Source organism: Euphorbia lathyris, chromosome 2 (genome assembly GCF_963576675.1).
Source record: "Euphorbia lathyris chromosome 2, ddEupLath1.1, whole genome shotgun sequence".
In the NCBI taxonomy this organism is placed as follows: Eukaryota; Viridiplantae; Streptophyta; class Magnoliopsida; order Malpighiales; family Euphorbiaceae; genus Euphorbia; species Euphorbia lathyris.
The window spans coordinates 122,263,640-122,287,581 of record NC_088911.1 but is presented as its reverse complement, the minus strand read 5'-3'; the positions used below and the strand labels follow the sequence as shown (position 1 = coordinate 122,287,581).

Sequence of the window (23,942 nt, the reverse complement as noted above, 5' to 3'; positions counted from 1 at the left end):
CAGGCAAGGATAAATTTGGTCCTAGATCACATAGAGGTGTGTTTTGGGGTTTTAGTTCAGGACAAAAAGGTTACAAGGTGTTTGATTTAGATCAACAGAAAGTTGTTGTTAGCAGAGATGTGAACTTTCAAGAACATTTGTTCCCTTATCAAGTTTCTAATGATTCTCATATACATGAAACACCTCAAATTACTCCTCTTCATCCTACAACAAGTTCACATACCTCACTTGATCAAGATTCATTACCTATTTCTGTTCCTTCCACTATAGTGCCTTCTAGAAAATCTTCTAGAAAATCACAAAAACCTATTTGGATGCAAGATTTCTACTGTAATCAAACACTTGTCCCAAATAAAAATTTACCTCAGCCATTAGCCTTTTCTGCTGCCCATAAACACTTCTTAGCAAACATTTCCTCCTCAAAAGAACCAAAACACTATTATGAAGCATGTGGGGATCCAAAATGGATTGAAGCTATGCATCATGAACTTGATGCTCTTGAGAAAAATACCATTTGGGAGATAGTGCCTTTGCCCTCACATAAGAAACCTCTACCTACAAGATGGGTTTATCGAATTAAATATAAACCAGATGGGGAGGTGGAAAGATATAAAGCAAGACTTGTGGTTAAGGGATATAACCAGGAATATGGTGTGGATTATCATGAAAGTTTCAGTCCGGTAGCAAAGTCAGTAACAGTGAAAATATTTTTTGCAATAGGAGCAGCCAAGGAGTGGCAAATTCATCAAGTGTATGTAAATAATGCTTATTTACATGGCACTTTAGATGAAGATATATACTTACAGCCACCTTTAGGATATTCCAAAGCTTCTAAAGGTCAAGCTTGCAAGCTTGTTAAGTCATTGTATGGACTTAAGCAAGCAGGAAGGCAATGGCATAAAGAAATTTCTTCAAAACTCATTGAGTATGGCTTCTAACGGTCTATCAGCGATCACTGTCTTTTTCTCATACCAGAAAATAAAGAAGCTAGGGTGAGTTTTTTTGGCTTTGTTAATGTATGTGGATGACTTGCTCATCATGGGATCTTGTGAGACTAGTATTGCAGATGTGAAAGCTTACTTACATAAGCTATTTACCATAAAAGATCTGGGGTTAGATGATGCGTCTTCAGAGAAGACTCACTAAGAGATAAGTGTACCCCGTCGTTATCAAGTAATAAAATTCTGGAAAAGTTCAGGTATCGTCCACAGGATTTATTTCTGCAAGTATCAAGCTACTTGGTCTCATGTGTTATCTAGGCTTTGGGGGTTTTGAGTTTTGTTTTGTTTTGTTTAAATTAATCTACTCCTAGTTGAACTATACTACTCCTAGCTAAGTTATTCTAATTCCAGTTAAGTTACTCTACCCCTAATTAAGTTAAACTACTCCTAGGTGATCTTTCACTAATGCAATTACCCGAAGGAACATGGTATGAACGATAATAATGAAGATCGATTATTAGGTCAACAGATTAAAAACCTAATCTAAGTCACTTGTATTCAAGGCGATTAACCCTACTTACCTCCTGAAGTTCCTAGTGCGTGATTCCCTTGTAAGGCCGAAACTAGGTCTAAGGCTCAGCAATTTGGGCTTAATCAACTAAGAGGTCGTCAATCTCCTAGGCTCTGACTAGGTCAGATTCAGTCCGCAATATGTGCCTACTAGATTTTGGGGCTTTTGAATAAGTTAAACCAATTGAATAAAGCGTAAGACAAAGATTAAACAAATAATCATAGAACAAAACAAGAGCTAAAATATTATTAAAGGCGGAGAATATTGTCACATGATACAATTAGCCTAGGATTCATAGACTGTATCAAAGAGTACAAACAAGGAAAGATAAAAGGAGATACGAAAATCCCTTCCAGGGAACTTGTCTACTCTGCAGCCGGCTTCCTAGGTCTTAAGGACGGACCTTGAATAATCCTCGGTGGAGATGCGGAGCTTCGGAGCTTCTTCAATGGAGGTTGGAGAAGATGGAAGAGGTGGAGAGGATTTCTCAAGGGGGGAAGGCTAAAGTAAATTACAATAATGAAAGATGAAAATAATTCCTAACAAATGGAACTATTTATAATGAAATACTAAAACCTATTCCTAATGGAAAACTAATTAATAAAACCTATTCCTAATAAAATGCTAATTAATAAAAAACTTTCCTAATGAAAGACTAATTAATAAAAAGCTTTCCTAACGAAAGACTAATTAATAAAGAGCTATTCTAATGGAAAAATAACTCTTCAATTATTATCTAATAAAAACTAATTTATCTTTTGGGGATAAAAAAAATCTAATTATTTAAATACAAAAAGCCCAAAGATAATCCCTAAAAATCTGCCAAAATATTCTGCATGACTTTTATTTGCATTTGATGCGCCGAGTGGGTCCTTGATTCTGATCCTTAAAAATCTCCACCTTTATCTCTAAAAATCTGCACATAATCTCATAAAATATTATTTAGATAATTCACCCAAAATTAATTAATTATCCTACCAAAAATCCTTTTTAAGTACCAAGTCAAATTTGATTTATTTTTGGTAGGTTAATTTCTTAATTTTGGGTACAGATAAAGCTCAAAATAACAAATAGAGATTAATTTATTAAAAGTGACAAAATACTTGACAAAAGTTAGGAATATTTAATAAAAAACTAAAAAGTAATTTAAAAACCTAAAATTGACAAAACAATAAATAATTGCTATTAAAGTAAATAAAAAGAAAATAAAAGATACAAAATAGTCCCTAAAACCGTACTAAAAGATATGGGACAAAATAGTCCCTAAAACCGTACTAAAAGATATGGGTTTTTTACCTCTATCATTAGCAAAATACTTTCTGGGAATTGAAGTAGCAAGATCATCATCCGGTATTTTGCTATCACAAACAAAGTATATCTCAGACATACTGAAAGATGCAGGCATGGATGAGGCAAATTCCGCAGCGAATCCAATGACACATGGCATTGTCTTGACTGATCCTGGAAAACAGTTACAGGAACCAGCACAATATCGCAGACTTGTAGGTAGATTATTGTATGTACAATTTACCAGACATGATCTCACTTTTATGACTCAACAATTGAGTCAATATATGCAAAATCCATGTGAGCACCATTTGCAAGCCGCCCTGCATGTTCTGAAGTACTTAAAAGGTACTAAAAACTATGGATTGTTTTATTCAAGTTCATCTAACCTGAATACTATCACAGCATATTGCGATGCTGACTGGGCAAAATGCAAAGCCAGTAGAAGGTCATTGACAGGCTTTTGTGTTTTTTTGGGGAATTCACTTGTATCATGGAAAACAAAGAAGCAAGCCACAGTAAGCAGATCCTCTGCTGAATCAGAATACAGAAGTATGGCATCCACTAGCTGCGAGTTGAAATGGATCCAGTATATACTTTGTGATTTTGGAATTAAAATCAATTTACCTATCACTATGCATTGTGACAGCAAGTCAGCCATTGCACTTGCACAAAACCCAGTTTCTCATGACAACACCAAACATATAGACATTGACTGTCACTTCATTAGAGAACACATTACATCGGGATTCATACAGACTGTTGGGGTTTAGTGTCCTATAGACAATTGTTCTAAGATACAAACTTAATATAAATGAATTGTTCTTTATATCATTTGTTTTAATGAGATATATGTTTTATAACTATATAAAGGCAATCCCTTTTAAGCACTAAATAAAGTCTAATAAAAAGAAATCCGTAAGTTTGTTTTAAAGTGATTATAAAGTGTTCATACAAGCATGAAGTGAGACAAAATTTTATAATAAACTAATAAAATTAAAACCACCCCAAGTCAAGTGATATGTTTAGGATTGATATATCACTGTTGAGACTTGCATGTAACAATGTCTTCTGTCCGACAGAAAGCTGATCTCACAAGCTTCATATATACAGATATCTGGACAGTTACATGGATCCGATGAAAAGTAGTTCATTAGGATTGGGGACCCGACTTGAGATAACAGGATGGGTAGATTCATCCTTGTCACATGTTCATCTCATTGGTATTAATAGGTGTAAATAATCCTCAGACTCAAAGGAATATTAATTGGTATTCTGGATTACTGAATGTGACGCTTTGACTCTGGTGTAACACGATCCTTAACAGAGATGACTTTGGGGTGTGAACAGTAGACGTTGGGTATCACAGGAAGTGATTGCGGGATCGTTATATATTGGATTGAGCATTTATCACTCCCGATAAATGGGAGATATGTCCATGGATCGCTTGTGGAAGACTTGACTCTAAATCCTTGCAAGGTGATAGCTTAAGACTTGAAATATAGATTTCACTTAACCTATCTAATTTGAGTTGACTCGACCTGTACAAGTAAAACGAACGTCTCGCTATATGTGACTTGACATTATCCACAGTCATAAGATTCAATTCAATGACATAGTTGATAAAGGATCGAATTATACCGTAACTAATACTGAAAGGTCAACGACAGAATCAACCTGTCTTCTTATAGCTCGAGGGGAATGATTACGGACTTGCTAATCACATACTCTGTACATCATTCCGTTATGCAAAGATTAAATATAATTCTTTGAAAATTAATTTTAATAGTTGCATACGGCTAGAAGCAATAAAAACCTAATGGGTCACCTATAAGACTTGGAACCCAAAAGAGAGACAGATGTTAATTAATTGATGGAAGCCCAATAAGGCCCAGTAATAGAAAGGGGGGGGGGCGATTTATGTATGTAAATACATAAATAATTAGTTTGATTTTATTAATCCTAATTAGATTAGGATTATGAATTAAATTAATTAAGAGATAAATAAGTTAGGAGTTTTAATTAGATTATATTACTCCTATTATTATCCAATAAGGTTATTGATTATTATCTTTTATATTTAGATATATTAATAGATAATATTTAAGAATTCTATTCCGAATTAAATTCTTATTCAGTAACCTAATCCTATCTAACTAGGGTTTAGATACGAGAGATTATAAATACTCCCCCATATGCTAATTTCGAATTGGCCATAGAAGAACCGGGAGAGAGAATTTCGACACCCCTTGTTGAGGACGAAATAATCCACAGCTTCCTATCGATTCAATTGATTTCATCTCTTTCTCTTTATCCTTGATCTTGTGTTGATTAATTAGAGGCAATCTATTTTGGTTGTTATTCATCGGTTGATTTCTAATCGTTTACTTATTTTGTTTTGTTGTGTTCATGAAAGAAGAAAAACAAACAAAAGGGAGAAATTCGTTTTACTACTCCTACATCAGCTCAGTTCATGATTTCACGGATTCCCGGAGATTGAACCGTCAGATCGTCGTGATTTTTGGAAAGGAGTTTCTAGACATATGCTTCCACGTTTCCACCGAAGGGATTGTCGTTCGGAGGTCTGGAAGGTCTGTTTCGGATAGGGGAAGATTGGTAGACAGTTTCTATCTCTTTTGAAGTTGTGGGCACTTCGTTTGCAACGGTAGATAGAACTTCTGAAAGGTATTTCTTTTATCCTTCTTTATATGAAATAACGGTTAACGGATCTTGTGGTTTATGGAAATAGGTTAAAATTTTTATATTTCCGCTGCTATACGTTAGCCTATTTTTCCAACACAGACACCTTACATTGATACAACAGAACAAGTGGCTGATATTTTCACCAGGCCTTTGAGCTTAGAACGTATGATGCCGGCCTTAATTCAGATGGGATTAATGGATTCATCAACTGTCTTGAATTGTGGAAGGGGTGTAAAAGTATAGAATAATCTTCAACAAACTAACAAATTCCTAACTGCATTCTGTTACAGATATTTTCCTTTCTTCTCCCTTGTATATAAGTTGTTGTACCTTTTCTTTTCCATTCAAGAATGAGATAATAAAGAATAGTTTTCTTTTCTCTCAATTCATCTCTTAATTCGTTTCTCAAATAACGAATATAATTAATGGAAATGTTTTTGTTGCATAAAATTCACTTTCTTAGATTGAATTCACTCTCATATATATATGAATGTGTTGATATATATTTATAATGTATTTATAAAGAAATAAGTATCGAAAATGAGTTGGAAAATAAGGTGAATGAGATGGGAAATATCTAAGATGCCATTTAAGAAGTGTAGAGTTTGACAGAAGACATGTGAAAAGCTGAAAGAGAGAAGTGAAATAAAAAGGACCACTTTAACCAAATTCAATTGATTGAGAGATTATATTTATATATATGTCATGTGACCTCTTTTGTCTTTACACTTTCAACTAAATCACATTTATTCTCTTCCATCTCTATCATTCACCACTTCAACTTCACCCTTTTTCACTTCACTCTTTTTGTGCCTATATCTTCTAATCATTTTGACTTCCCTTTTCCCCATCTATTTGACTTATTTCTCATTGTGTCCGAATTTCAAAATCGCACATTATAGTTTTGAAACTTTATACGTTACTAATATTATGGCTTCTTTTACCATTTAAAAAGACAACATGATACTAATATTATGGCTCTTTTTACCATTTACAAAGATAACATTTAAAAATAATATTTAAAACAACTTTAGGTTTTGAATTTTTTAGTTATGAGATTACTTTTCGTTTTGTTTTGTTGGAAAAAAAAAATCAGTTAATTAGAGAGAGAGAAATACGGAAGTGAGAAATAAAATTGGAAAGGGTGGATATTGGTACTATAGTTGTTAACAATTTTAATTTTCAAATTTTTTATATTTTGAAATCGTTATCAATCATATTGATTTGAATGAAAATTGAAAACGGTGGACATTGGTACTGTGACTGTTAACAATTTTAATTTTCAATTTTTTTATATTTTGAAATTGTTATCAATCATATTGACTTGATTAACAGTAACACAGATCTTGATGTTACTAAAGTATATAGTTTAGGATCTAATAAAAAAAGTATAAAGTTTAGAAACATATGGTTCAAAATATAAATAGTGATTTACCTTTTTTCTTTTTTATATTTACTGTTTGTTGTTGGAAAAAAATTCTATTCTAAAAAATAGAGAATCTCTATTTTTATATAAAAAAAAACCACCTTTCAGTTATAAAAAAATAAATATGTTATCTAATCAAACACATAAAACTCTCATTTTAAAGTGAAACGATAAACATGACGAGAAAAATAAGCAGAAGAACACTCAAGAAACAGTATAATGATAAGGTCAATAGTTTGAAAAAGACAATGTAGTGCAGACCAGAAGAGTTAGCATTGCATTGGGATGAGCTGCAATCATATTTCTAAGTTTGGCAAATTCTTTTTGAGTTATCCTTATCCTCGAGGGAGGGTTTTATTTGTTGGAGATAATAGAATTATTTTTGCACATCAATTTTATAATATACAATGAATTTAAAAGCATTTTAAACAATTATATCATATACATATACTTATTTACAATTTTAATCCAATAGCATGAAGTTAGGGTGAAATTTTTTATTTTATTTTTTCCAATATACAAAATATATATTCTTTTTCAATTTAGTATTCAATGACAATAAGAAATTAGGCCTCTCAATTTGCTTCTCTTAATATAACATATTAAAAGTAAGTAAAGGTAACTAAAAGAATAAATAAATAAAAGGCAAAAAAATTAAATAAGTATACAACATTTCAACAACTTCTTAGAACAGTTCTATTGGAAATTTTTTATTTATTATTTTTGTAAAATTGCTTATAACCAATCATTATGAAATATGCGACTTATATTCAGGGGCAGAGCCAAGACTTTAAACCTTGGAGGGGTTCCATTGCACGTAGAAATTTTTTTTCGTACGATGATTCAAGAATTTGATTCCTATTGCAAATGTATACAAAAGTTGTTTTGAATTTTTTTTCAATATATTCATTGTTCCCTAGTAATTGATTGAACTAAAATCTAAAAAATACCTAAACATTAACAATCCAATTCAATCAAAATCCCTAAATATCACTAATTCAACTCAATTCGTCAATTTAATTTAATCAAAATCTTTAAACTAAAATCCCTAAATATCACCAATTAAATACAATTCAATCCAATTCAATTTAATCAAGATCCTTAAAACCTTATCACATTATCAACCCCTAAATCAACATAAAATGAGGGATTTAAATTGAAGCTCTTTATAAACTAAATCATCAACAAAAAATCAACACAAAATCACAAAATCAACAACACAAAATTCAGTTAATTAAACATAAAATCCACTTAATTCACCTAATCAAAGACTAAATTGAAGACAAAGAGAAAAGAAAAGGGGAGAAGAAGAGAAAAAAAAGAAAGGAAAAAGGGAAAAGAGATAAAAGAAAGAAATGAAAAGGGGAGGGGGCTACTGATCCTTTAATTTAAAGGGATGGGTCGACGGGTGGGTGGGTTATCATAGACGGGTGGGTGGGCTGGGCTTTTCTTTTTTTTTTAATTCATTAAAGTCCAAAATGACGTCGTTTCATTAAAGTCCAAAACGACGTCGTTTTGGACTTTAATAAATTTTAAAAAAAAATTATGTTGAAGAAAAGGGGCTCCTCCGCCCCTCTTCTTCAACCTCTGCCATGGCCGGAGGGGCTCTGGCCATGGCAGAAAACAGGGGAACCAGGGGTAGAAAACACTACTGGTGGTGGTGTTTTCCGGTGGGCCGGAGGGTCGGGAGACCCTCCCCTACCCCCTGGCTCTGCCCATGCTTTTAATAATTTGTTATTTTTTTGGTTACGAACTTTTTCTCATCAAGAAAAAGACATAAAATGAATAAATTTATAGAAAGTATGCATACAGGCGCCATACGATGCTGCATTGTGTTTGGCGCATGCGATTGTGCAGAAAATGAGGTGTTACTTTTTTTTATCAAAATATCTTGTTTAGTCTAGTTTTGATAATTCAAATTTCTTTTAAACTCCACAAAATTTTGAATAGTTAATGTCTTCTAGTGATATGTTATCTTTTTTTGTTATTTTATCTTCCGTGGCAACAAAGAGTTATTTCCACCATTAAAGTCTTCTTACTTTTTAGCACAAAAAAAAATTGGCCTTCCTAATTTGGGGGCCTTATACAACTGGACACATTGTATTGTTAATCCACGGGTTTTCTTATCTATTAAAACACACTTTAAAATTAAGTTTTTCTTCGAAGAAAACTTGTATTAAAAAGAAACAAAGCAATATATACCTAAATGCAAGAAGAAGAAAAGAAGCAGAAATCTTCCATAAAGACTTATGTTTGAGAGAAAGACAATGCCCATTTAGCTAGATTATATGTCGATATATTCGCAAAACGACATTTATGCATGCATGCAAAATTGGTGCCACCACTAGATACCTCCTAAATATCCCCCATAAGTCGTGGTAACCAGTTAAGACAATCACCCTTCACCACCACCAAATTGACCGCTTCATAAATAGAAAGAATATATGAAATAGTCTGACTCTCTTAATCATACAGACGTTATAAAGGAGAAAATTATTGTCAGCAAAAGAAGATGAGACAGACTCGGATCACCTTTAGCAATACAACATCCATGAAGATTAATTTCTAACTCAGCCTTAGAAATAAGCTTATAAAACACTTCAACACACAGAATGAACAGATAAGGAGAATGAGGATCCCCTTGTCTCACTCCTATACTAGGAGAGATGGGCCCAATAAAATTACCACTTATTGAAATAGAGTACAAAATAGTTGAAACACACAAGATAATTCACTTAACCCACTACAAATGAAAACTCATTCAAACCAACACTGCTTTTAGGGAGCCTCAATCCACCGGATCATAAGCTTTATGTCAACTTTTAAAACTACATACCCATCAACACCCCTATTCTTCCTTTTTCATATAATGTAGAGACTCAAAAGCAAACATAATATTATCCATAACAGAATGACCTGAAGCAAACGTCGATTGATTATTAGAAATAATACCAGGGAGAACACACTTTAACCGATTAGTAAGAACCTTTGCAATTTATACAATACATTAAACAAAGAAATGGGGTGAAGATCTTTCATTTTTCTCAAGTTATCAATCTTAGAGGTAAGAAAAATGATAGTGTCATTCAGAATAACAGTAAGCTCGCTACAGCACAACCACTAATTATAAGCATTAAACACATCAAAGCCTATATGGTCCCAAAAATGATGAAAAAACCTCGGGTTTAGGCTGTTAGGCCCAAGAACTTATCACGGTGCAATTGTAAAACTGCTAACTTGAATTCATCATAATTAAAGGAGCAACCGGTGTATTATTTATGTCATCAGAAATCGAAGAATCTAATAGATTAAGATATATAAAAAAAACATAAACACCAAAAGAAGCAAACAAACCCGAGAAATAGGAGTGGACATGATCTTTAATAGCCCCAAAGTCTTCCAAAACATTCCTCAAGTCATCTTGTAGGTCAACAATCTCATTCTTTTTCCTTCTAGCTTTGACAGAGACGTGATAAACTTTTGAATTCCGATCCCCTCGTGCCAATCAGTAAGCTTAGCTCTACGATGCTAAAATAAGTCCTCAATCTTAAGGGCCTGATTAAGTGATCGTTTAGCTTCAAAGAATTGTTTGACCGAAAGCTCATCCATTTGTCCCTTAGGGGCACCATTAAATGTCCAGAGCAAATAATCTTATTAGAGTAATAATGAGGATTTTTTCCCCCATTATTCCATTAAGCTAGCACAAGTTGCTAGCTTAGTAGGCATATTAGCATTACTGCCCGCGATCCAAGAAGAACAAACCAAATTTGAGAACCCTTCCTCTATATAATTCAAGCCACCTCAAAATGAACCATTTCCTTGCAGTTTGAGGCTTAGTGGGTGTTTGTTTATCTACTTTTCACGTACAGTTTGCCTTTTCACTTTAAAATGAGAGTTTTAGGTGTTTGGTTAAACACCTCCTGTTTGCATTTTACAGCTGAAAATTAGCTGTTTACAAAAGCAGAGAATCTCTGCTTTTTGAAAAAGCAGCATTTTCCAAAGGCAAATAGCAAATAGGAAATACAACCAGCAAACAGCAAGTAGTCAAATAGACCCTTAGTCTCTAAGACGAGATTGGAAAGACAATAATTGAAAACGATTGATCCAAAAAGAAGACCCAAAAGCCCGGTCTAGTTTTTGTTGAACCAAAAACAGTGAGCCTCTACTACGCTCCTAAGCAAACTCTCCTTCTTTCACAAAGCATTTTAAGCAATAGAAACTTGGAAAACACGAATGAGATGGGTAGAGAAGAAATGACCACCCTTGTTGTCATACTGTTTCATAGTGCAATTAAAATGAAGAATAAAAGAGAAAACAATAGAAGATAATGAAGCCCGTGAATTATTGCACCTATTGCAATCGGAAAATTAATAGAAATCAACTAATCTCCAGTCACCTATATTGACATCATGAATATGAATTTCAATATGATCATCCAAATATGAGGTCATCGACACCCCACTACCTGCCTTTCATAAGATAGCCAAACCACTGCTTCTATCCTAAACATCGACTAAAAAACTACCCTCAAACTAAAACTTCCAATACAAGAAACAAATACAAGCACACCTAATAAGAGTTTCCATGAGAAAGGCATTGTCATGTTTGTACGAATTCAACAACTCACGCAACGATCGAAGTTTCCGAGGGTTGCCTAAGCCCTGACAATTCCAGGTTAAGTAACGCATTGCATTCGGCAGGTCTGACAGTTAGACCTCGCTGCTTCATTAATCAGAACAGACATTTTATCCTTGTCACCCATATGTTGAGAAAAGAATTATTCTCTGGAAAAATCAAAATATTAGGTTGAGGAATTGACCTATTGCATTGACGCCATGAGTCCTTACATGACATTGCTTACGATCCTCTACCAGTTCCAAGCGAGAACCCTCATTTTCCATTATTGTATCTCTTTCGAGCTAAGTGTATGCACTACAAGAAGTATGTGTACTTTGAGAATTAATTTTTTGACTCGTTGGGTGATAGAAGAGAGATTATGCATGCCCCATTATTAATGTATGTACTATTAATTCCAAAATTATAAAAAAAAAAATTATGACTTCATAAAGAACTCCCATCTCTTTAGACAAGTGAAACCATAAAACTATAGATATTCTTACAAGATTCATATCCTCCATATCAAATGTAGAACATTTCATATATTTTTTAACATATGTGGACCGAATTCATTAATAATTTATATACGGTAACTCCACCGCATACATATAAAAAAAACGCACGCAAACTTCTCCATTTGACATGAATAATTTAAACCTCCTAAAAATTCCTTACAAACTAGCACCACTTTCTTTATCCAATCCAACCCTACTCTTAGATTCTTACAACCACCATGAACCCATCTGGTCATTAGTCCTTACCGAGACTTGAGCCAATCACCTCATTCTTTCTTCAATTCCTACGTAACGAACATGAAATAATCTTTCACATAATATGTCCGTGTAGCCAAGGAAACCACAAATTTTATTTTAAAGATAATGCGGGTAACTCTAAAATATAGTGGTACATTAATTAATTAATTTATGGGGGAAAAGGTATGAAATTGTGACATGAAGGAAAGTAGATAGGTATAGCTTGAAAAATCCCAACAGATCCCATTCATAGTAAATGTTGTCCTTATAAATAAATCCCAAGTACTACTAGTCGTACGTCCATCATTAATTTGATTATATATTTATAAATGAGAATATAATATATACTTTATGCTAGCTATATATATATATTTACTACTATATGGTATTATAATTATTTGATGACTTAGTGTAGTAGTAGTAGACCCACTTAGAGACCCATATAAAAAGATTCCAAATAATGTGTCTGTGGATTTAGAATGTGGTTTACACAACCTTTATTTTCTGTTCCTCAGCCCACAGACCAACAACTAGGTACTTAAGCTTCCAAGTAACTTCTCTTCATTTTCGACAAAAAAAAAAAAAAAAAAGAACGTGATAATTTTTTAAACTAGGGCTGTTAGGAAATCACTTGGCTCATTGATTGTACAGGCAATGTCCGAGTAAATTACATATGTGATGTATAATTTTTATCTTGTTTTATACTTTGATATACAGCTTTTATTTTTATACATAAAACTCCACAACTTTATGATGATTTACCACTAAAAATACAACAGGTAAAAATGATCGGTCAATCCTAATCAAACTTGCCACATGTTTAATACATCTTAAGCATTAACTAATTAATTAATAGGTGGGATGACAACATACTGTTGGCCACGTGTATAGGATGGTCGGTTTTCGATTTTAGGATATAGTTTATATTTTATCTAGAAAATAATAATGATAAAATAAAAATAAAATACATTCGTAAACTCACCTCACATACGCGAGGCGCACATTTCTATACGCGGGGCGTATACCGCGCATCCGAAGACGTTCCGTTTCAAAGACTCGTTTACGCGGGACGTACCTTCCTATACGCCACACGTAAACATCATCGACAAGACGCACCAAGTTCAGGAGCCGCACTACACAAGGCGTAGCTAGACTTGCGCGGGGCGTGTTCTTTCTCTCGGCGAACTAGAGGCCAGTTCTCGTCCGGAGCCCGTTGTCGGTCACGATTTCTCAGAACGCATCCGGACACAGCCACGGGCTAGCCTACAAGCTTAGCCCCATCCCCACATCTAGGTCCAAACCTTAAGATCTTCTCTAACCACAAGGTAGTGGGGTGATGTGGCATGGAAGTTAGTGGAGGTTAGTGGTAGTTGGAAGAAGTTCAGGAAGTTGATGATGTGGCAAGGTAGTGGGCAAGGTTAGAAAGAAAAATAAGGGGTAGTTGACCAATAATTACCAAAATACCACTAAATAATTACCAAAACGTCACTCCAAAAAACTATAAATAGACCCCCTCCCCTTCATAAAAAATCACTCATTCAACACACAAAACCCCCTATCAAAGCTCCAATGCTTAATCTCTAGTTCCTTTTGTTCTTAGTTCTTCAAGTTCTTCAAGTTCTTCTTTTTGTTCTTCAAGTTCTTAGTTTTAATTCCTTCTTTTAGCTTCCTTTAGCTTTAATCCAAGTTTCAATAGCCTCTTTTCAAGTTTCTCAATTCAATTTAGCATTCCTAAGCCTTTAATTTGTTCAATCCTTAGCTAGAACTCTGTTTCCAAATTAATTTTCTAGATTCGTTCAAGTATTTTCAAAGCCCGATTTCGCCCGTTTAAATTCATTTTTTGCTTTCGATCCCTTCAACAAAGTTGTTCCTGACGTCTTGAATTTCAATCTAGTATATTTATTTTTCCAATTCCGTGTTCAGAAACTATAGTTACAAGCCAATCTTTACACCTCAAATTCTTTTAGATACTCTGTTTCCAGATTTTTCCATATTCGTCCAGTTATTTTCAACTCCCAATTTCGTCTACTAAAGTCTGTTTTAGCCTTCGATCCCTTATAGGAGTTTGTTCCTCACTTTCGGAAGTTAAATTTAGCCTATTTACTCGTCCAATTCCGTGTTCTTAAGCATCCAAACGAGCCTACCGAAGTTGAAGGTTGAATCTGCCCCATTTGCCTACTATACGTTTAGTCATTGCCAAGAGCACATACCGTACGGGCCCGACCGGCTACAGCTCTCCGAGAACCTCGCACCAACACCAAAATTCAATGTCAATCCGAGATAGCAATTGTGGCTCCGAGTTTGTTGTTGAATTTCAATTTATTTTATCGCATTTCAATTCTTTGTATTGATTTGTTTATTCTAATTCAATTGATTACCTATATGTTTAATATAGAGATTTCTCAATTGTAATTCATTTCATTTTAATGCTTGCTTTGCACATATGTATTCAAACACTTATTCATATCAATAAATATCAATTTTCCCAAATCTCATGTCAATTTCGCACTTTAATTTCTTTATTTTACCCGTCTTCAATTTATACGCTTAGCTTAAATAAAATAATTAATCTAGCAAAGTTTTTATAACGGCGCTAGAGACCCAAGAGGGACTTTTTCAATCCTTGCGTCCCTCGCCAATCGCTTCAATTAGAATTCATGTTTTCGGCGCATAATTTCACAAACTTAACCGTCTTTTATAATTGAGAAATAATTTCTCTGGCACGCCCGCACCCTAACCACACGTGACAAGGTTGAAATTAGCATATTTCGAAAATATCGCTAACACATACTAAACTTGAGAGCATTTCAACTTAAGAATATCACAATCCAAAGTATTATAAATTTGTGTGTTTTCTAATATTCATTAGTATCTATCTTTTCTAAAATAAATATATTCAGTAAAAATTTAATTAAGTACCTATTAACATTAAAATAATCCTATATAGCTTCATTTACTCATCCACATGCTTGATTACATTGTCCCAATATAATAAAATGTATCTTTAATTAAGTTTTAGATCCCTGTAACTAAAATTTGTTCATATATTCAGATATTTAGTAAATTGACCGTTTGGTTATTTTTTTACCATCCTCCAGAAAATATGAATTTCTTTTCTCATATATACACAAAACTTCAACGTCTTTCATGGCGCAAAATAATCATATATTCAAAACGACAAAATCATATACAACATCTACTAAAAGTCATCACATGGGAAATATAAACAAATGTAAAAAATGATTCGTTACAATTGAAGCGTTGCAATTTCCAAAACAAAAAGTTTACCCGATAGAATTTTTATCAGTTTGTGTCTTTTCCATACAAACAAATACTAACAGACAAATTCAACCTTCAACATTTTGCCAAAAATAATTTAATTATTGTTACTATTTATATATAAGAGATAAACAAGCACACATGCATGCCACTAATTCAGATTTAATTAACATACATTAATTAATTAGCTACCTTAATTACTTACTTAATTAGGAGTTAAAATCTCAAAAAAACACTGAACTAATTAACAATTTATCTTACTACTGATTAATTAAAATTAGATTTCGTTACTCATCATAGTCTTGTTTTGAATCATGGAGTTTTTGCAATGAGCAATTGCACCTTGAATAGCACTCTGCAACTCCTCCATTGATGAACTGTTATCTGCATAACACATTCCGCCGCCGACCTTTGAACTCACGAATCCATTTCTAGAAAGCACACCGGAATGAGTCGGAGATGATCGCATCGATGACGGACAGCTTGAAACGAAGCTCTTCTTTCTCGGATACCTCAAGTTTCCCGAGAAAGAGTGAGAAAATCCTCCATTGCTATCCTTTCCCCCATTCTTCACAGATACGTCAGATCTATCTGATTTTGCGAAGATTGTTGTAACCGCCGTCGGCAATGGATTTAAGTTTTCCATTTTTTGCTGCTGTTGTTTCTGCGAGAGTTTCTCGTACAACGGCTTCACTTTCTTCATGTACTTCCTTATAACTTCCTTCGCGGTGGCGCTCATCCTTTTCACCGAAGAACCGGTGACAACATCGCTTTCGCGGCTAATCTTCGGCTCTTTCTTAAACACAGACGAGAATCTCGAGAGCGAGAAGTATTTACTCCCCTTCTTGATCTGATTCGAATTGTAATTAAAGTTGTTAATCCGTCTAAACTCATCATCTTCAGTAACAGAACTCGGTCTAGAAGAATCGCAATCACCGAGCAAGACGAAATCGCTGGCGAAGGAAGAGGTGGAGTCGTTGGAGCTACCGGTGGAGTCACGAGAAGCGGTGGTGGTTGTATCGGAGGAGGAGGAAGTGCTGGAGGAAGCTAGAAGGAGAGTACGGACCATAGAGATGCGAGGAGAGAGATGGAGAGGCAACAACTGACCTTTGTAGAATAACTCATCGGCCGGTCGGTAAAGAGCGGTGGAGGATTTGCGGGGGGAGAGAGAAATAGTGAACTCGAAATCGGAGGAGGAAGAAGAGGAGAAAGAATGGGAAGGTGAAGAAGGTAGAGTTTGAGATGATCTGGAATCTTTTTCTCTTCTTTTCCCCATGTTTTAGGGGGAAAATGAAAGGGAGATCAAAATTGAGAGAGAGGGGAAGAGATGATTCTTATAATGATTTGATGAAGATAGAAAGGAGGGTGGATTTTGGTTGACCTGACTCTCGAAGGTGGCGCGTGAAGCCACGGGTAAATGTGGTCCAAAAGGGAAGGGGGTTTGTTTGGTTGGTTGGCCTGGATCTTAACATGGGAGGGTTCACATGGGGGCTTGTTAAGTCCCTATCCGCACTCTTCTCTCTCTCTTGCACTGAAGTATCACGTGCCTTAAACTGGATCGTCGTGCCTTCACAAATTATATTTTACTCCTTTACTTAGAGCTAAAAGGAACAAAGTGCCTTGAGCTGTTAGCAAATGCTTGTGTTAACTACTCTAATTACGTGATTTAGGGTGTGTTTGTTTCAGCTTTTGCGTTTCACTTCAAACCGCATAAAATATAGTATTTGGTTAGATTTATATAACCGCAACGTTTAGCATTTTCTTAGGATATTGTAGCGTTTTGAAGCTTTTTATGAACAACTGTTTGTAGTTTTTTTTTATAGGAAAAGAAAGTAAAGACAAAACAAACACCACCACAAATTAACCCGGGATTAGCCTAGGAAAACTAACCCCACAATATTTTCAGAAAGCAAAGATAACAGGAAATCATGAGGAGAAGAGAAAATAGAGACGCCCAAAGCCCTCTGATAGCTCTCAACTGTAGTTATTAATTATTGACAAAATTATCTTTCTTATTTTATAATTTATTTGTTGATTAATTTAAAATATGTTTATATTAGACATTTTAAATACTCTCCGCAATAGTTCAATATAATTTTACCGAACACTAATAATTAAATAGCTAATAATAAACAGCTAACAGTAATAACACACAGCTTACTATGACAATTGTAAGAGCTATTAGCTAACCGTTGAACCAAACAGACGGTTGGTGTGTTTTATCTTGTGATTGATTATTAGTATTGGTTAAAATGAGAGGAGTGCATTAAAATGAATAGTTAAATATTAAATGGAGAGAGGAAGGATTGGATATTGCATGTAAAAGGAGTAATAAGTGGAGTCAGTGGTCAGAGATTAGTATAATTAATCACTTTTAAATTAATGAGAATGGTCTGTTAGACAGCTGTTTATAGCTTAAAGGCTAAAGCCCTAAAGCTTTCTTTTTTACGTTAGATCTGAATTCTTATACTATGACTATTTCGCTTTTTGGGACAACAAAAGTTATTTTGCTTTGAGTTTGAGCACCGGCATCATGCATATGGGTCAACCAAAGCTATATCCGTTTTATGCTTTCTTTTTTCTACACCATTCCCTATATCTTTTCTCTTTCTCTTGTACTAATAAATTTTAGAATATTATTATTGGCTTTGTCCTACAAATATAAATATGATTTTACAATAAATAAAAAATATTAAGTATTTTAAATGTATTTTCAATTAATTAAGTATTTTAATGAATAAAATATTTAATTTATTTTAAATGTACTAATTTTAAATCAAATTAAATAAGGTATAGTAGGAAATTAGTAATTATTTATAATTTAAAAAAGCTATGTGTATTTTATGTGACGTAAACTGAGCCGGCTTTAGAGGATTTAATGCACCATTGGTCACTCAATTTATATAGTTGTTTCAAAATGGTCCATGAACTTCAATATGTCTCAATAAAATCATTCAACTTCAAACTTTGTTTCAATTAGGCCACTCCGGTCATTTTTCTGGACTGAGTTCACGGAATGAGGACATGTCCGACATGTCATGATGGGAACAAAAGCTACGAAGAGCCAGCTGATTAATCTATTTTCCAGCACCTTAGCCGATGGAGCTCTGGTTTGGTACAATAATCTCTTAGAGGAGGTTCAAAATGACTAGAAGCTTTTATCTAAAGCTTTCCTTGACCATTACGGGTATCATGCCCGGATGAAAGTCAAAATGAGTGGTTTGGAAATGATCAAACAAAAGCATAATGATCATTTCGAAGACTACTTCAATAGGTGGATAGATAAGGAATTGCTTCTTAAGGATAAGCTTGATAAGGAAGATATGTTCTTCCAAATGAAATTCTAAAAGGGTTATTTCCCCTTTGGTTTCAAACTCTTCAAGTTCAATTTCTACACTCCACACAGATGCACATATCTTTTTCAGAAAAATTTGTTTCTCGAGTAATTTCACAACCTAATGAAAATTGAGAAACTATAATTTAGAACATAAGATGATAGATTTAGAACAATAAGCGAACTATTTAGAACATAAGAATAAACAGATACTTATTTAAAACAAAACAGCAAAAAACTATTATTAGAAATTAAAAAGAAGAATTTACCAGGCTTACCTATTTTATCAGGCGTCTTCTTTATAATATGCCACGTGAAAATCGATGCTCGGTCTTTTGGAACACATTCTTAATAGCAATTTTCATTATTGGATCTTGATATGTTATCAAGCATACTGGCTCATTATTTCTCATTGCTTTCATAAATGTTTAAAAACTCTCTCGAACGACATAATATCATCGTTAGCAACGAAAGAAGTCGCGAATGCAACACATCTTTTGTGATGATCAACTCCAGTAAATGGCTCAAATATCATGTTATACATATCTAGAACATATTATATAACATTTCAGAACATATGGTAGACCATGTTAGAACATAAGGCTTATCATGTCGTAGTTATTTGTTCTAAACATCCTAGAACATACAACATAACATTTTAGAACATATTATAGAATATTTCGGAACATACAATATACATTTTTAGAACATAACGCTTATTATATCATACTTATTTGCTCTAAACATTTTAGAACATACAACATAATATTTTAGAACATTTCAGAACATACAATATACCATTATAGAACATAAGGCTCATCATGTCATACCCATTTGTTTGGTATATGGTGTCAAAAGAGACCATATCACCAAAAAGAGCATAGTTCTTTCTACAAATAGGGTTTGCCCATAATGCTATGTAGAGAATATCTTCTTTCATCTAACTCAAAGTCGAAAAAGAATGCATTTCATAATAACCTTTTATTCTTAAAGCTGTCTACAAACATTTGGGCATCTGATCCTTCAATATATGCCTTCAAATCTCTGTGAAAGTTTTTAAAATCTTACTTAGATGCACCTACATTGTTGTATCCTCCAAGAAATTCCTTCATATGTCTGTAAGTTCTTACAGGATCAATATTCACCTATTAAAAAGATAAGCACAAGGATTAAGAACATAATAAATACTATTTAGAATACCATAAAGAGATCTTTTTTATGAACTTTAAGAACATAACTGACCTTTGAATTATCAACAATCATCTCCTTGCGTATGATGTTCATTTTCTTCCCTCCTTTTAAAATTTAATACAAGTTGGAGTGTAAAGAGGATGTGTAAAGAGCAGGGGCGGAGCCAAAGGGGGCGGGGAGGGTCGGCCGACCCTCCGACCCCGCCGGAAACCCCAGGGAAGGGGTTTTCCTCCCTGGCTCCGTCTGAGGCCGCCATGGTCGGTGCCCCTCCAATCATGGCGGTAGAGAAGAAAACGCAGGAGGAGAGGGTCTCCAGCCATGGAAGTACAGCAAGAAGAGAAAACATATTGGGAAGATGAAGATGAAGAGACAGCAGTTGAAGAGAACAATTATTTACCTATATAAAAGCTTAGTAAGAACGTGGTTGATACTTGCAATTAATACTTTCTTATTTCCAAAAGCCACTAAAATTGTTTTGTTTTTTTTTTAATTTTCATATCTTCATGTATAACTAAGAAATTATTGCAATCTTTTTCTATATCCAAAACTAACATTTTAATTCTTTAATTTTTAATTACTCAAACCTATACCATAAAATAGTAAATTAATACTAATTTATAAGAAATTTTAATTTTTCAATGATCATGCCTTAAAGTATAACTAATTGGAATAAATTGCAAAAATACTCCTAACTTTTATATTTAAGAGTCATTTACTACTAATGTTTAAAAAGGTACAATTTTATCCGTAATGTTAGTAGCCAAAAGTAATTTTATCTCAATTTAAAATGAATTTTGTCATCTACATTTCAAATGTGTGTCATTTTATTACACATTAGTAGCAAATGACAAATATATGATTAAATGTGAAATTTTTAAAAAATAATTAAAAAATATATTGTATTTTGTACGAGTTGGATAAAAAAATTCAAACATTTCACCGAATTTCAAAATATTAATCTCTAATTCTATTATTTAAAAAAAAATCAAATATTTCGCCAAAATATACTGTATTTTAAGTAGCTTATTTAATTTGATTTTCTACCTACAGTGGAGTGGAGCCCCTCCGAACTTGCCCTCCTGGCTCCGCCACTGGTAAAGAGGATGACTAAAGTTGTGACTACATAATTCCCATTATCACAATACTTCAAAACTATTCGGGTCTTGTATCCAACACGAGTCACCAACCTTTTCCAGGTAATTGATTGTTCCCTTCTCTATTTCCCCCATGTTTTAACCTTGGATGTATCATGAACCTTAGCCATTCGATTCTCCTTGAAGCCGGCTTTACTACATAAACAGTATTGAAAAGCGACAATATTCCTATTTTTCCTTCTTGTAGTAGTAGATTTCATAATATTAAATCCAGCAGTAGTTGCATATGCTTTGTAAAAGTCAATACCCTCATTAAGACTTTTAAATTTCATCCTTACAGTTGGTTTTAACTCATTAGAGCAACATGAAATCCAGTCTCTTGTTCCACCAGGAGTTAATATATGTATTACTTGAGGAGTAATAGGCACAATTGCACTACAAGAAGCAATAGGTTGTTCATTAGTCAAAACTAGATCTATAGAGAAGTAATGATAACAATTCAGAACAAGGGGCATACAATCTAGATCATATGCTAATATACTTCAGAACATGCATAATAGTTATTCATAATATGAATTAGATTTTTTGGCCTGAAGTACAAATAGCAATTTAGAACAAGTGGCATAAAATATAGAACATACTGTAGAACATTTCATAACATACAATATACCATTTTATAACATAACGCTTATCATGTCATGCCTATTTGTTCTAAACATGCTAGAACATACAACATAACATTTTAGAACATATTATAAAACATTTCAGAACATACGATACACCATTTTATAACATAAGGCTTATCATGTCCTAACTATTTGTTCTAAATGTTCTAGAACTTACAACATAACGTTTTAGAACATATTATAGAACATTTCAGAACATGCAATACACCATTTTAAAACTTAAGACTTATCATGTCATAACTATTTGTTCTGAACATTCTAGAACATACAACATAACATTTTAGAACATATTATAGAACATTTCACAACATACGGTACACCATTTTAGAACATAAGGTTTATCATGTCGTAATATTTGTTCTAAGTATCCTAGAACATATAACATAACATTTTAGAACATATTATAGAACATTTCAGGATATACGGTATACTATTTTAGACCATAAGATTTATCTTGTCGTAATATTTTATAATATATATTATACTTATTCAGAACATGAATTAGATACATACATAATAGTTCTCAATAACAATTTAGAACAAGTGGCATAGAACATATGCTGCTACTATATTTAAAAGATAAGTACCAATTATTTAGAACAAGAATTGGCAGATAATTACTTGATTTAATAAGTGGGTTGCTACTTACCACCCCTATTTTCCCACTTACCGCCCCTATTTTTCCACATTTGCCCCTGCATTTTTTTTCCAATTTTTTTTATTGATGGCGGGTCCGTCACTCGCCAGTCCCTATGTAATGGCGGGTCGTGGACCCGCCATTGCTTTTGTGCGGACGGGTTTGGCCAAAATCCCAGGGATTTTGGCCATGGCGGGCCGGAAGGCCCGCCATCCCAAGAATAGGGGCGGGCCTTTCGGCCCGCCACTCTTACATAAAGGGCGGGCCTTTTGGCCCGCCCATTGTTCTATAATGGCAGGTCACGGACCCGCCACTCCTTATGGAATGGTGGGTCTCTGACCCGCCTAGGCAAAAATAATGAAAAAGAAGGGGTGGGGGCAAATTTGGAAAAAAAGGGCGGTAAGTGGGAAAATAGGAGCGGTAAATAGCAACACCATTTAATAATTGATAATGCAGAATATTGTTTGATGGCATATGGAAGTAGATTATTGATCTGAAGTATCTACAGAGAATATTTTTGCTCGATCGATGTTGTCCGCCCTAATGTTCGTCTTTGAACATGAATAAAACGGAGAAGAAGATTGGAAATATGAGTGATAATCGATCGGAAAAACGAAAGAGATCGGAGAATCTGAGAAGGAAATTGTGAAACAGAGAGAACAGAGAGATGGATTTTACTGAAAATAAAAACCTATTTATATGTAATGACAATAGGTATATCTATATTCTCACATAAATATGTGTTGTGATCCCTAATATATATACTTTGTTATACTTAATCAATATAAGTCTCATATTTTTACATGATGCAACTTCTTGGTGGTATGTATAAACTATTAAACAAACAAAATACTGCAGGACCCAGAACAACTAATCATAAATAATTAATATTAGCACAGTCTTCTCTAGAAAAACACAGTCTTATTTCAAAACTACATTTTACAAAAAAATATATATATAACTCTTTATGCTTCTTGACCAAATATAGTGCATAAAGCTTTCATGCCGTGCAAGTTACAGAAGTTTTTGCCTTCGATTTCTACGAATCACTTTTTATTTTCATAAATACAAATAGGTGATATCCTGGTCCTCTGTAATATTTAGGCTCCACCAATGAAATAATTGTCTTGACTCAATAATGATAAAAATTTATAAAAACACCATTATACCATACTATTTATGTACCAGTTCACATTTTCATCAATAAAATATAAGATTATGTAATTAATTAAATATTTTTCTAGTTAATTATTTAATTAAATTATAAATTATATATAATGTAACATTAAATTAATTCAACACATATAACCGTAATTTACGGTATATATTCTGAAAATTCTCCTGAATAATAGAAAAATAGTAGTTCCAATAATGAAGTTGTAAAGTCTGAGAGAGTTTGTTCTGGAATTGGAAATTGTATGGTC

General features: G+C 33.6%; 1 protein-coding gene across 1 annotated transcript; it reads right to left on the bottom strand.

Annotated features, from left to right (window-relative positions):
* Window positions 1-15,669: 15,669 nt before the first annotated feature.
* LOC136219767 (probable membrane-associated kinase regulator 1) lies at window positions 15,670-16,894 on the bottom strand. The gene has a single exon (XM_066007298.1). It carries the CDS (start codon window positions 16,850-16,852, stop codon window positions 15,854-15,856), a length of 999 nt encoding a protein of 332 aa, XP_065863370.1. The 5' UTR covers window positions 16,853-16,894; the 3' UTR covers window positions 15,670-15,853.
* Between the last annotated feature and the right edge of the window lie 7,048 nt (window positions 16,895-23,942).

What these genes read in the sequence shown, in the direction of transcription:
- LOC136219767 (XM_066007298.1), bottom strand. Translation starts at nt 16,852, where the DNA reads ATGGGGAAAAGAAGAGAAAAAGATTCCAGATCATCTCAAACTCTACCT.